This window comes from Calliopsis andreniformis, chromosome 9 (assembly GCF_051401765.1).
Source record: "Calliopsis andreniformis isolate RMS-2024a chromosome 9, iyCalAndr_principal, whole genome shotgun sequence".
Classification (NCBI taxonomy): Eukaryota; Metazoa; Arthropoda; class Insecta; order Hymenoptera; family Andrenidae; genus Calliopsis; species Calliopsis andreniformis.
Window position 1 is genome coordinate 17,754,204 of NC_135070.1, and position 16,425 is coordinate 17,770,628.

Consider the following 16,425-nt stretch of genomic DNA (forward strand, 5'->3'; position numbering starts at 1 on the left):
TCTCAAGAATAACTTTATTGATTCCTTTAAAATCCTAGTTCTAAGTTTTTCTAATTATAATCCCCTAAGAATATTTAATCAGATAAGCTTTTGATATATTAATTCTTGAAAATTTTAAGTTAAAATTGGTTTCTTTATTTCTCATCAACCTGTGTTCTTGTGTTATGGGAAACATCGGTTGATGGAATTTCTAGTTGGAGTATAAAATATATTTTATACTCTTTTATGCACTTATACATATTTTATGCTCTTTTGTGTTAACTTTTCCTTCGATTTGATGCAATATAATTCAGACATACACTGTGTAAATAAAATATACTTAGAAGTGGATCGAAAGAATTGTTACGCGAGCTCTTTCCGAAAGGCCGCTCGATTTGACATAATTTACGTAGCACGAAGTTCAACGAAACTCTATCCGATATCTGAAATGCAGATCAAACGATTTGATATGGACAGCACGTTTCATTCACCTGCCGGGATAAGGGTTATGCTGCCTCCCGTGCGTAGACGAAAATGCGTTTCGTGAAGATAAACGGTAAAATAATTGGCGCGTCAATCACTGCCCTCGATAAATCACATCGAGCGTATTATTAACAGACTTTTATACTATGTCGCTAAATGAAAACTTGTGCTAATGATAAGCAATTGTCACTGACTTCCAGAAGCTTGGTATCCAGGCCACCCTGAGTGGAATTTATTAAGAACAGGGACTGAATCAATTATCAGCATCACGTAAAAAAGAATAAAAAAGAAGAGGAAGAGTACTATAAAGCAATAAAATAGAATTTAGTAGATGAATGGTGAGAGATAGTTTAAAATAAATTATAATGGATGTGAAAGTGGAAGTAGATAATTTTAAAAAGTCTCTTTGCAGTATTTTTTTGCTATAAGTTTGTAATTATTGTAAAAATTTTGAAATAATACAAGCTACTATTACTTAGACCCAAATTAAGTTAATAAAAATTATTTTGAAGAATATCTCCCAAATACCACAGACAATACTTTCTCCGCACGAATCCCTCAACGAAAAATGTATTCGTCAACATAGGGGAGCAACAAGTACCCATTTCAATTCACAACACCTACATGATCGAAATGCATAATTATTCTTCGATTTCAGCATAAATATCGAGGTGCTCATCGATCTCCATGCAGTGTATCTCCAAGCAAAGTGTCAGTAAGTGCGAAGCCACATTTTTTAAGAGACCTCTCAGTTTCTCCATTTACATTTTCTGGCTTCTCGTTTATACAGGTAAACTATCCAAACGCATATTTCGAAGAACTTGTGTCTCGTGGTTCTAAATTCAACGTTCGATTCACCCTGAGAAACATTTTTTTTCTAACAAATGCGAGGATTTCACGGGTAGTCGTAGTGATCGCGAATACTAGGACAAATATCCTCGTTTAAGTGTGAGATGGGGCTTCGCCGTGCAAACTCCACTATTCCTTCGCCCACGGTCCTCGAGTATTCTGTCCACTTTTCGCGGTAATGGAAGAAGTCCTAGGAAAAATCGCTCAGTTTTCCCCATACAGTCGTGGAACGCGTGTCGGGTGCATACCCCCAAGCAGACTTCAAATCTTCCTCTTCGGCGTACCGTCTCGCGATCAGAATGGCCAGGTATCAAGGTGCCGACTTGAGCGCGAAATAAAATCGAAACACCGGGATCAGTGGCATCGAACATTTTCTTCTGGGGAATCTAAGAGCGTTAGAATCGAATGCATTTGGCGGAGTGAACGGTGCTGATTCGTTTGCAGATCTAACAACGAGAGAACCACCATGAACCTGTCGCGATCTTCTGGATCCAGTCGCTGTCTTGTTAGTGGTGAGTCTGTTTCAATTTTTATTTTTTGAGATGAGTTAAAGTCTTGGGATTTTTGGATTACTTTAGGATTTGAGGGAATGTATGCAAGAGAGTGCTACGATTGTGAGAAGTGTGTCTATTGAAGGGGTAGATTTGAATTGATTTAAAAACTAAATGAATTCAAGTTCTTTATGGTTTGTGGGTATTTTTTAGTTGCTTATGTGGAGAATTTTTTAAGGAATTGATTTTTTTTAGAGAAGTTTTTAAAACTGAAAGTACATTTTCCAACCACGATTGATTCGATTTTGTTTTCCAGCCCTCCTTATTGGGGTTTTCGCGTTCCTAGTTTCTCAGAACGGATCGAAAGGGGACGAAGTACCAGCGTTTTTCCTAAAAATTGCGAAGAACATACCACGCGTTGGTCGAAGCGACGGCTATGGGAATCTCATGAAATCTCACAGCAGCATGTCTAACGTTGGGGGTCGTAACAATGACGGGCAGGTACTTGAAATTAAAATAAAAGACAAGATTCATTATAACGTCACTGTCAAACATAATTTTTCCTATTTTTTGAAGTCTGAATCCTGGTCATCTTATGCTAACGACGAACCCTTTCAAGGACCCATAAAAAGACGCATGAGCTATCCTGCAGTGGAAGGTAAAGAATATAATTTTTTAATGTACCAACGCTTTGACATTATTCAGAACGATGGATTTTATTATTCTTTACAGAATCACATTCCTGGCAGCAGTTCCCACTTGCCATAGAGGGTCCCCAACAGCTTTGGCGAACTTTGGCTGGGTATTCCAGAGATAACTCAGATGAGTAAGTTACCAAAAGAATGTTAATACTTTGACTGTCAATAGTCTACGCAGCTACGAATGATTTCCAAAAGATTTCCAAAAAACACAGCACAGCAGTCAAGGTTTTAATAAATATCTGAACTTCGAGTAACTAATTAAGACACTCCACATAAACTAATCTCATGTTACTTGTCCTACCAAGTATCGACAATGAAGTATGGAAGCGGAAGAAGAGGACTGGCAGCGAGGTCGCAAGTTCAGAGGACAATTAACATAACGAGGGTGGCACAGCTACTTTGGCAGAGTATACTTAAAGCTTATTGTCGGTGTAGGGTGTTGGGATAAAATATTGAGAACAATAAACGTGTAAATATGAAGTACTCGTTCAAAATATCGTTCACCCTCTTTCCATTGCCGAATTCAACACATGCTCTACAATAAGGGGGATTTCCACCCCAATTTTGAGAACCAAAATGCACATATTTCTCGTGCAGGTGTACTGTCGCATATGTCTCGGCAATTTTCTTACAGACTAGAGTGCAACGATGGATTTCGAAAAACAGAAATAAACGGGGGAGCCCTTTGGGAACTTGCAACGATACCTTTGTCTTTTGTGTGTCTGTACAGGGTAGTTTAGAATTACAGATCAATCGAATAGAAGGTGATAGAGAATAATGAAAAGAATGTTCTGTGTCTGAAAGCGTAAAATTAAAATAAAGTGTTGGACCATTGTTCATTACATAAGAATTATTAATTTCATTATTCTCTGCCATCTTCTACTTCATTCACCCGTAATTCAGACTCACCCTGTATAGAATAAAATTGCTTATGGAATATCCCTGGGAACGTTTTACCTCTACTTCAACTTTTCCCTTACATCTTCGTAATTATTAATTTGTTCCTACCTATCCCTACACTCTTGATCGATACGCTTCATGTTGTGTAACTAGTTACCGCTTTGAAGTTCAATTGCGAGCAGCAGCCATGGAACAATGACCAAGGGACAGTCTGTAATTCGTAAATTTTCGTCGATGCGGCAGATGTTTCTGCATGTGTCATCGATCGTCACCGTTAAGAAAAATAAAACGACTGACATACTTGTTACATCTGCGTGTCACTGAGAATCGACCTGCGCAATGTAATATTGATTTTATAGGGTGAGCCCTTATGTCGGGCTCGAATGGGAAACTGAAGATGTAGGTATACTTCCTGTGAGACAATATTGAACATCTGATTGATTTGTTGCTGGCGATGTAGTGACATTAATCAATTGTGTAGCGATTGAGATGTCATTGGCTATTGACAACTATTGATCTCATAGGATTGGCTTAGAAACTGATTCCTGTTTGTATGTATAGTTATTAGTTTTGAATTACGCTTGTGTCAATGTAATTTTACATGTTTCATGATTTTGATATTTTCTTCTCTAGTCGAAATAAACTACCCTCAATGAATTTCCTTTAAAAACTCGAATTTTCCCTTGTAATTTTGGAAGAAATTCATAAGTGGAAGGCATCGGTAATTATTTCAGTATTTTCTGTGAAGTGGCCTCTAGTAATGCCAAGGACAATTCAATTACCAGCAAGTTAATTAAATAACACTGCATTAACTGTAATCTTCTTGTCCTATCACATACTCATATTATCCAGAGGGTTGTAACAGATAAGGATGGGAAAGAAATGAATTCTACATCGCTGACCCCCCAGTAGATCCCACTATCACAGAACTGTAATTACCAATCTGTATTCCCTGTTACATACTAGAAAATTTGTCTAGAAATTATTATCACTTGTAGTATGACAGTCCACCTCGTATAATTGTTGATTATTGATTGTCCCTAGCATGCGTAAAAACCGTGACGCAAAAGAGGTCACATAATAACGCGAACGAACTGCATTAAAAACAAGCCTTTCCATAAGTGAGCCCACAAGCAAGAACAACCATCTTCCTAGTTATAGTCAATCTATGCTTCCAGTTAAATCGTGTAACCTCTTATTTCAAGAAATTTTGGTGAAAAGGGAAATAATTTGATGTTATAGGCGATTGTCAAGTGGATTCACGCGAGCGCAAATACTCTGCCCCCTTAGGACGTCACGATTGCGAGTGTAGCTTCTCGTTAGAGTCGACTAAAGATTAGTACTCAAGAAGCGGTTATGATAATGAGGGGGCAGAGCCTGTATCAGCCACGTGATCATTTCCAGCACGTGTTGGTCGGAGATGCGGGTGGATTGGTCGCCCAAAGGAGGAGTCACTTTGCTATCACTTTATGGGAGCCTTCAGGGAATGCAGACGTTCATCTACCGTCGATAAGCGCGTGGGTACTTCGCCCTGTGACCTATGGATTGAGCAATCCTAGCACAATGCCTCACGAAATACCTTGTGCAGTTTCCTTGATTTTACAAGCCATTTCATCCGCATATTCAAGAGTGATTTTCAAAAGTTTTTTAACAGTTTATAGAGTCCCTAAGGGCATTAACAGAAGGTCTAAACATGTTAGTAAGTAGTAAGAGTAAAAGTGGAACCAAAGAAACTGCACGTAAATCTCAATATTGTCACACGATAGAGACTGGAAGTAAGAATAATTTTATTAATTTTTAAAAATAAATTTGTAATTTATAAGCGTCTCCAGAAGATGGCGCCAGGTACCAGTCCCGAACCACAGACTTCCCAGGCCATCCGAGAGCTGTCGCCACCGACATCTCAGAAAAGCCAAGAGCTTGGCTCCCAAATCGGCAGCACCCCGTAACAATAAATTGTAGTAATTACAATAATCCCGGTGTTTAAATCAATGCCTTGCGTTTACGCGGCGATAACCGTCAATTTTAATTCATTACAGAGTAAACCAAGGCATCAGCTGTTCTCCATGAGGGTATTCCCAAAGAAGGGAACAATGGTCTCCTCGTGGTATCCAAAGCACTCCTCTTCGAGTCCTACATCCGTCATCAATGGACTGCTTTCTAAACGGCGACTAATTAACCTCGGAGTCTGTGCAATCCACGGAGAAGCTTCCCCTGGCAATCGCGTAATTAAAATCCGCTCGTACGGCTCGCAGTAAACTTTCCAAATAATTGCGCTCGAGTATTATTTAATTCGCGTAATGACTACCCGTTGCTGCAACAGCGCCACCGAACCTGAGGGCGCCGATGGCTCCTCTCAGGAGTCGTCGAGATCGTTTCTCCTATTCTTGGCGGAATGGCAAAGGAGCGCGCGCGCACGACGTCGATTTCTTCGGCGAGGCTTCTCTTCGCGCGGATTTCACGCGGATTTTTCGTACTTTCGCCGCGGGAACACGCGCGGAACGTGTCCAACTATTTTCACGGGACGTGTCGGTGATCGGGGAAGGGGCGAGGAAGACGCGAAGACGCGACTGAACCCTCGAGACGCGGGGCCTGGGCTGGTTTGCACGTAGCAATTTACGGAAACCGCACGTAACTCGCGCTAGCGCGTACCTCGCGCGAGAGGAGAGACGAGGCAGACACGAGCGAGCGAGCGTTTCCACGGAGTGTTACGTAACGGATCGGCGCTAGATCGGCCGGCCAGAGTAACTGTATTTTCGAAGAAGAAGCCTCGGCTAGATCACGAGCCAGAACTTCGCCTGCGGGACGACGATGGCGGTTTCGTTTCTGTTTTATCATTTTTAAGAGTGCGGTCGAGGGAACTGATGATCGAGTTCGAGGAAAAATCTATGGCTAGCGATTTAGCGATGGTAATGGGGAGTTGGTGAGAGGAAGCAGTGTGATGCTGAGGGAGCGAGGAAAAGGACTGAATAGTGTTGTTTTGTTAAAAAGAAATTAGTGAAATAAGAAATTGGAATTGGAGACCAACTCAGCCGAGACTGAAGCACTCTGTATATGATCACAAAGTGACTGATTATAATTATTAGAGTGTCCATGTTCTACAGACTTCATCATTCCTAAAGAAAGCCTGAAATTTGGACACATTATTCATTGGAAACGAATAATCAGATTTTTTCTCTAATTACTACGTTTAATATTCCATTTTTCTTGCGAGCGTCTCGAGAATTATGACAAGGATAATAGTAGGAAGTCTCTACTTTAGAAATTGATTTTATTTTACCTGAATATTGAGTCTTGACTCACTCTTAGATTACGCGTTTCAAAATAGACGATGTTAATAGAAATATCAAACCTCGATACACAACGATTCCACCATCTTCTGGACAGGATGTTAACAATTTTTCCATTACTTTTAAACGCACGGTGTTTGCACAACGCAACCCTCGAACGTTTCATTTTCGCGTTTTATAATCAATTCAAATGATACATAATTATAGCGTCACCAGCAAGTGTCATTTTTTGCCATCGACTTTGTAGTGGTACGCCTTCGTTTTCCGTATTTGCAAACCGGGAATCGCGGTTTCATCTTGCTGAATAGCATATACACTTTTTAGAACCTCAAATGACAGAAATGAGACGTCATACTGCAAGCCATTCACGTTAAAAATAGAACGCATATTACGATACACGATGTTCACGTAATTCCTTATAGATTCCTACGATCCCTCAAAGACAATCCATCGCCAATGTGATCACTTACCACATCGCTAAAAGTGCATAGCAGAAACCCTAAATTAAATTCCAGCTATCAGCGATGCAGTTATGCTATACCATAAAATATAACTTCAACAATAGTCGTACTATAGCTTCACCGAGCCTCCCATCGCCAATTTAGAGGAACTTACCAAAGAACTTAACACCTCTGAAAATACCCTCGCCACAAACCCGACGCCAGCAACATCAACTTCTCTTACACGCACCCTACCCTCCCCTCCAATTACCATCGACCACCAATCCCCAAGAAACCATCGAGCCTCGATCCACACGCTCCCCGGATAAAACGAGCGCCAGTTTCTCGTCAGTAACGGAAAGATCACAGGAGAGGAGCCGCGACGCGGAGAAACGAGGGAAAAGTGGAAGCGCGGTCGGCGTAAAGAACAGAAAGAACGGCGAAGCGGAAGTTGCATGGGCACCGCGAACAATGCTCGCGTCCCGCGAGCGGTCGTTTAATAACCCTGATTCGCCGTTTATACGGGAGGTCATGGGGAACGGAGAGGAGACAAGCGGAGCAGCGCGCGAGACAGAGAGGAAGAGGCAGCTAGCCGGGGGGAGGTCGGAGGGGGCAGGGGCTGGTGGTGATGATGGGATGAGAGGGTGAGCATCGGGATCGCGCGCAACAACCGTACATAATCACGTAATGCGGTTATCATGCCAATTGCGTAAATATTTGAGCCAATTTGCGGCATGCAACGGACTCTCTCTCCTCGACCCGTGCTCCACGAGACCGCCGCCCCGATCGGCGACCTATTACGACCAACTTGTTGGCGTTCGCCGTTCACCGACCCTCCCCTCTGCTCTCCCTTCATTCTTTCTCACTCTCGGTAATTCGCTGGCATCGTTAAACATTTCGACCCAGTGGCCTGGCGTCGTAGATTCGGAACGGGGGAACCGCGAGAGACTCGCGCGACGATGTTCGCATGCACGATGCACGTGGGAGTGAATCGATCACTCAAGAGAAGCTTCAAGGGGACATTTGGAAATTGGGGACGAATCGGGCTTGCTCTGTGGGAGAGTGGTTGGTTTTGGTCACTGAGGGTGGAGTAGGAAATCGATGAGTCTGAGAGGTGTGTATGAAGGTGTGGAAGAGGAGGATTTGGAAAGTTTACTTAGATCCCTGACTTATGTATTCGGGTAGATTCGCTGTTAATTGCATACTGAAAATTTAGTAGTATCTTAAATTATAATTCAAGTCTCGATATTCTACGCTCTTATTGTAATTAGCCAGAAGAGAATGTAGTTCTCAATGAAAGAGATTGAGAATAATTCAGATCCACTTAATAAAGAGTCTACTGTGCCCTAAAACCCTTCATTCCAAAGGAGAACAAGGCTCATTACAGTGCAACCTGAAGCAGTAAATGCGAAGACCAAGTCTCAGAAATTCCTTTTAGCACTCTCGAGGGGATGAACCACTATAAGCAAACGAGATCCACCTGAATCAGAGCAAAAGGACGAAATATCCCATTTGATGCGTTCAGAACGAGGCTCGAGAAATTAGAAGATGATAGGATGGCGAGAGGAACCGAGCCCCCTCCCCCAGGATGCAAGCTTTTTCCACGAGGGTAATTCGCTGGCCGTAAATGCTGGACCTGTTCCTGGTTCCTGCTCCGTTTCACCCTGAGACTGTGGCTTTCGCTCTGATATTCGCCGTGTGTACGACCGTGTCTCTGTCCGTGCGCCGCCTTCTCATCCCCGCAGGTAGAACAGACGGTCGGCCACGGGTCAATTAGGCGAGTGGTACAAGTGTAGGACCTCGTAAACCTCCGGGACCCGCCGGTTTGGCTTCCCTCGGGATACGAATCGTGTGAAAAAAGAAGTCAAATCCACGCCGAGCTACAGCAAAAAGCGTCAGACGGATGGAGCGGCGATTTTCTTGGAATTAAATCGGTAACTGCGTCCTCTGACGTCGACTGAGTTCTTACTTTTTGGAGTAAGGTAAAGAGGAGGATTTATTTAACCCCGCAGCGACAGAATCTATTTAGGAGAATTTTTCTGAATAATTTGTTAGGAGTTACCGCCTCGAATACAAGTACATATATAATCATGATTTTATTTACAGTTACTCTATCTTCAATTAGAACAGGCATTAAAGTACCTCAGCTCTTCTGCGTTTGAAGTAACTACCTGAATTCGATTGCAAAAGGATTGGCTACAATTTGCATTATTCAGTACAATTATAATTGCGAGATTCTAAGATCCGTCAGAGCCTGCTTCTGCCTCTCTGGGCTTCAATCGCGGGCAACAATGCGAGGACGGCTTTGAGGAGGGTTGAAAGGTTATCGTGGCGCGCGGGCACAGAGGGAGAACGTCGCTTCCTCCCGTTCGAGTCTTTTCTGGCCGTTCAGAAGCGTGTGAAAAGGTGGTACGAGAATGGGGAGCAGAAAAAGTGGCGAGAAGTCGAGGAGCTTGGAACAGAGGCGCCTTGTCATGCCGTGTAATGACGGCGCTGGCAACGCGACGCCCCGCGCTCCACGAGGAACAGAAACTCGACGAGAGGACGCGAGAGGGGCGCAGAGGAGGGATGGGGAAAAAGAGGAAAAAAACAATTACCATCCTTTATCTTGGTACGAACGAAGAGAAAGAGCAGTCGCAGGTAGTACCGAGAGAGTCGAAGGAAATAAAAGACGTCCTTGCTACCGTCCTCTCTGTATCTAGTCCTTTCTGTCTTCCTTCTGTTCTCCCCCCTCGCCACTCTGAATCAACGTGTCGGCCATTAAAGTGTCGACCGAAACGAAGCTACCGTGCCGATATTATCCGACCAGTGGTAATTAATCCACCAATGGAAACGTACGGGTTCTTTCGAGGATCAGACTTTTTCGCCTGCGCGTGGAGAATAGGAAACGTCATCGTTGCTGCAATTTCCGGTTGCCAGGGGAAAAAAAGGACCCTGGATGTCTAAAGTTCCCATTATAGCTCTTAAACAAAAATGGAGCTTGGATTTTTTCCGTCAGAAATAAGTGTTGTGAGTTTCGATGAGTTTGTCCGTTTCCTACTTGCATAAGAATTTATTTATGACTCAACCTAGTCTACTTATGAAACTTATAAAAAGATGAACTTTTATTGAAATTTTAATCTCAAATAAAACTATTTTTAATCTATCGTTTCATACCTCTTATACTATTCAATATTCTACTATTTCTGTTAGGAATTTTCATTAATGTCATTCATGATTCCACAAATGAATGCTATCTACAATCTCATACTGACATAAAAATGACACGTACGTGAAAGTACTCGGGTCTGAAAGTCGCAAGAAGTACGACAATCCAGCTGCAAATGCCCCATAAGAGATGTAAAAGGAGCGTGCCAGAAATTGGCTCGTAATTTATCAGGCGGATCGAGAAGTCGGAAGCCGAACGAATTTCTTAATGTAGACCGAGCGTCGTCGTAATTCTCGATAGGATCGTGCCGGGAGGGTGTTAAAGCGCGCGTTTCCATCGGGCGGCCGTGTCTCGGGCGCGATAAAAACCGAGAGGAACGCATCGTTTCGCGGAATTTACGCTCGGCCCGAATCGATAAAACTGGACGTTAACGAGGCCATCGAATTCGTTTTCATTGCCGTGGCGAAAGGTACGCCACTCGTCCCGATCCTTTTTCCCTCCCTTCCCGCCGTTTCACGTGAGAAGTGGTGCTATAAGCACCCGCCCCAAAAACGATTAAAAGGGCCTCCAGTTTCCCGAGGAATCGACGTGGAGAGGGTCGCGACCGCGCCGCCGCCTGGCGGAGGGTGGGCGCGAGGAAACAAGTGGAAAAGGGGTGACCGAGGCCACGAGTCGTAAGGGACACTCGATAAACAACCCCCCGCGGCGAGCGCGGCGGATACAGGCGTTAAATGAAATTAGCACGGCGTTTAGTTAAGTCAGACGGGCCTGAACAGGCCCGATCCTTCGGGTTATAAATTATTCTGGAATGACTTGCACCGAAATGGTCAGGTGAACGAGGCAGACGAAGAGGGCAGCTTTTAGAATAGGTACTATGGAAAAGGACGGATGGGAGAAACGTGGGTGAGTAGGGCGAAGACAGTAAACTATCGGAGGGCAATAGGGTGGCGAGAATAATTTGTTTCGGGACGATAGTTTTATTAAACTGTGAAACTGGGCCTCGTTGGTACTTTGTACCCACAGCCTTTGTTGCATTTCTGTGGAGTCATCCTTCGAGCAATAGTGAGATGCTCCTGGTCTTAGGACAGCCACTTGTTAGGGAACAATGGGTTTCAAATTTTTGTCAGAGGACTGGCAGGAATATGCTTCCAGAAGAAATTAAAATGAAGACGTGATTATTTGCAAAGGGAAATAAAATGAAAGTGGCGGTATAAAGGAAACCTCAATCTACTTACTAGAAGAAGAAGGAATTTACATACTCACTTAGAAGAGTCTTAACACTTGTTCGCATCTTGAAACCAATTTCTACTCTAGACTACTTTGATATCTAATGGCAATGATCGAATCCTTTGTCTCACACTTCACATTCCCAAAAGTAATAGTATTTCCGCTCCACTTGCAGATAGCCATCGCCAGCCCGAACTATTGCGTTAAAAACTTTCGTAAGGCAACTCAAGCACTAAGAAGGGATATAATTTTCTCGGGGCTTCAAAATCATTAACTCCAGCAAACGGCACGACGTCTCAGGACCCTTAACTACACACCGGTAAGGAAGAAAAAGAGTTCCTGCTAGCCTTTGAGGAGGCGTGAAACGTTGGCGCCTGGCGCTCGACCAGGAAAAGGGTTCGACAATTCCTGAAGGGTGAAGGGAGAAACTAGAACCCATGGAAACTGGATTAACCTGTGATTTCTCGTTGCTTGTGGCCAAAGAGACCGAGAAATTTCACGTTGATCCTAAATCTCTCGAAAATCCCTCGTTCCGAGACAAATCGAGTTGAAAGAGCCGAAAAAACAGCAATGAACGAGATTCTTGGGTTCCACTTGCACTGTCATTGTTCCTTGCAGATTCGAGATTTACTTTACAGAACAACAACCTACAGTTATACCTTCAAAGGTCGAGATCCAAGTCGATATATGATAGACTGTCGATTTTGATTCATTGGACAAGGTGGGAGTGGGAGGCAGAAGGGAACCATAATAAGAAGACACCAGCCCGAAGTATCACTCTGCTCGAAACCTCGGAAGCAATTATATCCAGGCCCTTAAATACCCGAACGGCGAGAGGTGGGGTCTTTGTCTCTAGCGTACCTGTAGCCGGCTTGTTTCACAAACGAGGTTAGGTCGAACTACAAAGGTCGGCCGCTGCGGCCAGCCAAAGACCTACCTCATTTCTATAAAGGACACCGCCTGACCCACGCGGTGGCCTCACCCACCTTGGCCCTTCAGGGAAGACACGTTTTTTGCATCAAATATTTACACGTTTTTATTGGGTGTTAAACCCATTCAGCTTGTTCCTGGTAACTGATTCTATCTTCAGCATGGTCTCGACCGTTAAACCAGCGGAAATGCACCAGCACCGCGGCCAATCGTGTTGTTTCACTAGACAAGTGTTTTAGACGTTTGTCGGCTCCCAAAGCTACCTGTGCTACTTTTTTCTTTTTGTCGGGGGCGATCTGCCACGCGACAATACTGTCGCCTATTTGGGAAGGTGGACTGTAAATCAGAGTTCTCGACCAGGTGCACCTGAATGAGAAAATTGGAAATGTATTTATTGCTGGATGCTGAGGGACCACTTTTACTGACAGAAGAGGAGTAGGAGATACTTTCTCCTGGGTAGAGACAATTTGTTATTGTCTAACTAGACACTAGTGAAGCTCTTGAAATATGGAAAGGTGATGAGATACCTTTATGTAAGAGATGGAACTAGATTAAGGTTCCAAGAAAAGATCTTTGGACAACAGAAATGTGCTTAGGGCAAGACTACGTGTTAGAGGTATCAGACGTGCAACTCTGTACCATTAAACTCCGGTTCCCTTAACCACAAAACATACAGGTTTTGTGACTTTGTCACTAACAACCAAGAAAGACTCATTCCTAAGACGAATAAAAGAAATTGATGGAGGGTAGCGTAGATCAACGGCAATAATCAGCGGTCGTAACTCAGTTTCGAGGCATCCCCAGTCCGCAAACCTTAGAAGAAAGATCTGCCGGTTGATGTTTCCGTGCTAACCTCTCAGTCGCCTCGGGGTTCGCGTGATCCCCGACGTATCCTAGGCGGACTAGTCAACCCCTCGAAGAGGCCTTTTTCAAGAAGACCGAGGACGCCCGAGGATCCAACGGGTGCCTGATCCTGAAATCCGGGACACGCGAGCCTCGCGGGAAATTCCGGGCTCTCTACTTCTTGGTAAAGCGACTCGTAGCCTCGGGTGCAGCATCCTCCTCTCGTTCCTCATCCACGTTCGACCCTGGCTAGCTGTCTCGCCACTTTTTATTTATCGACGAGCCGCTTGATTCGTCGGTCGACACGTAATCATGTAATCGATAAATAGTATTTTATAAAAGACAGGGTGTGCTCCAATGAAAAAGAATGCGAGCCTGTGGAGTCCTCGAACCTGTCGTTCGCCCCCATTCATCTCGCGGATGCATTAATGCCTAGGGTTGGAAGTGTTAGTAAATAAACGGAACCCACGAGAAAACACACGTTTTCATAATCAATCTTTTCGTCGAGGGTCTGATTATAAGACACGCGAATCGCGCGAATACGTGGATCATAAAATTAAGCGCGGCAATTAAGCCGGGGCCGACTAATCGAGATCACGTAGATCGTGCAATTAGCCGAGGCGCAAGATGAATTGAGTAATTACATTCGCATTACAAACGTCGGTCGGAGCGAGCGCTATTCCATGGGACCTGTGAGTGCCTCGGCGTTCATCCCCCTTATTACGCGCCTTGTCATTATCGAAAACGAATTTCGTCGACGCTTCAGCTAGACGTACCGCGGTGACGGATGGACGCGTTATTCTCGCGGCGAAAGGATTCGATAGCCTTTCGAAGTGGCGCCAGGGAAAGGCTCGAAGATGCTGGAGCTTCTTCTGGGCTCTCGAAGCGTCGTCCAAAGGTTTTCGAAAGGGGCAAGAGGTAAAAGAAGAAGTTTCAGGGCAGAGGCACTGGCGCCGTATGCGGCAGCCTCAAAGGGATCCTCCGCACGCCCATCTGTCTCCGCCCCGCCCCTATTCCCGCGCACCATATACATCATGTACGACCACGATGTACCCAGCCGACCAGCAGGACCCACTCCGACATCGTGTCAGGCCACGTCACACATCACCACTGCGCACTGTCCCCCAAAGCCGATGCGTCCAACCACGTGCTACCCCTATAGTTGCTGCTATATGCTTTGGGAGGCTCCACTTTGGTCAACCCTTTACATTGAGTCCTAATGTCATCTGGTGCAGGCGAAGTGAGGAGAACCAATTTGGACCTAGCTTCAGCATTCTGTGGTTGTGGATGACTATTAAGGCTAGAAAAAGCGTGGTTCAGAGGTGGGTCACATTCGAGAGGAGTAGCGGAGAGAGGCTATCGTCTAGGGTTATGTATGGCTTGGTAGAGTGGGCTAACTTCAGAATGCTTTGACCCTAATGCTGAACTTTGCCTGACTCAACAATAATGGAACTTTAGTAGAGTTTGATTCTTATATACCTCTGTGACTGGCATACCGTTACTCAAAATAAACTTCACTCAACATTATCTTAACCCTACGAAATAGTTATGTACAGAATTGGTTTAATCTAGGCCATAAGAGACCTGAATAGAGGTAAATATAGAAGCAGGCTCATTCTAAGTACAAGAACTGGTTTCCAGCTTCAGTAGTTTTTTGCTCGAGGATTTGTACAACTGAAGAGACAACAGCGAGGACTAGCCAGTCGCCGATATCCTCCTTGTCCTCTACTCTGTGTAATTAATTGACTTTTAAGTGGCCCATTAAGATACCACCACCTGCTGGGAGGAATCTAACAGCCACGTGACTACGACTTCTGCCCGATCATCCTACGACGATCAATCGGGTTCACTTCCACGTCGCTGTCCTTTTGGCTGGGTCTGATAGTTCAGGCCTTACAGCTTACTTAGCAGCACGGGGCAACAGTGTTTAGTCTTATGACTAATGAACCTGCAGGATCCAAGCACCCAGCAGATTGCCTGGCTTTCGTTTAAACTCTCGTGGAAAGGGTCAACCAGCCAAGGGTGACGAAGATGGATGCTGAAGAGCGCTTCGCTATATTATCTACCTCCAACACGCATTTGCAATTCGATTTTACGAAAAACATTACACGGCAAAAGCCACTGTAGCATTTTATGAAGAGGCTTTTTATGAACTGGGTTAATGGCACTTTTTTCAACTCGGTGATGAAGGATCTGTGGTACGAAATAAATAAAAATTTCGGAGGCATTTCTTGGAAGAGTAACCTCCACTAACAAGGATGACGATTCCCTTTGTCGCATCCATTTCCATGTAGCAGTTTCACAAGAAAGTCTCTTCCTTCCGTCCGTTGTCTTGATTGATTGGACAGTAACTAATGAGCCTCGGCTAATTGCTCACGGTAATATTCGCCAGCAAAAACGAGCCAAAGCACACATAGCTGACCCGTGACTTCCCTAAGATCACAGGACTCCCCACGCCGCTTCCTGGCCACGACCTTCCGCTCGACCTTCTTCATGCTTACCGCTAATTATTTTGGCTACCCTCTCATCGGCTTCGACTCTGTCCCTTCTAACTGATTCTCCTTTGTTCGGCGAGAGACTATCACTCCACACGATTTATGTCTCCACTAAGCGGTTTATTGTCCGATCGACTAGATCAGATCATCTCATAAAGCGTTTACAGTAGTAATACTCTCTCGCTTTACTGTTCTCGTATTATTACACGCTATCAGAGATTTGAGACTTCGACGATCAAGGATTATATGCTTCGTCTGACACCCGTATGGCTCACTGGTGAGGACTGTATTACACGCTATCGTTTGATACGAGTTTTCCAACTTCTCACGTTCTAAATCAATAAGCAATAAATACAGTCATATTTCTAACGCTTGAAGAGATCGAACGAGACTTTTATTTGGCCACCAATAAACACCGACCCCAGGCTCATCGCATAAATGCCGCCGAAATTGGACTCGCCCATCGACTTCCAGAAATCCCTTCTGGCAGGAGTCTAAAACGCGCAGGGGCCAATTATGTTACAGAGGGGGAAGCATCGCAGATTCTGGCTAGGGTCTTGGACTAACCCTCTACAGATTCTTCTACCCTCGAATTCCTCGCGACGAATCCTCGAGCTTCCTATCCTTCCGCTTACAGCGATCCTGCTAC

At 44.4% G+C, this 16,425-nt stretch overlaps 1 protein-coding gene across 1 annotated transcript; it reads left to right on the plus strand.

Annotated features, from left to right (window-relative positions):
* The first annotated feature begins 1,745 nt into the window (after positions 1-1,745).
* Positions 1,746-2,878, plus strand: Eth (ecdysis triggering hormone). The gene is made up of 5 exons (XM_076385382.1): positions 1,746-1,823; positions 2,119-2,303; positions 2,379-2,460; positions 2,535-2,628; positions 2,809-2,878. Exons 1-5 carry the CDS (start codon positions 1,778-1,780, stop codon positions 2,876-2,878), a joined length of 477 nt encoding a protein of 158 aa, XP_076241497.1. The 5' UTR covers positions 1,746-1,777.
* The last annotated feature ends 13,547 nt before the right edge of the window (positions 2,879-16,425 follow it).

Excerpts from the sequence above, each read along its gene's own strand:
- Eth (XM_076385382.1), top strand. The coding sequence starts at position 1,778 with ATGAACCTGTCGCGATCTTCTGGATCCAGTCGCTGTCTTGTTAGTG. Across the intron at positions 1,824-2,118 it reads CAGTCGCTGTCTTGTTAGTG|CCCTCCTTATTGGGGTTTTC; the intron begins GTGAGTCTGTTT and ends TTTGTTTTCCAG. Across the intron at positions 2,629-2,808 it reads TCCAGAGATAACTCAGATGA|TATCGACAATGAAGTATGGA; the intron begins GTAAGTTACCAA and ends TGTCCTACCAAG.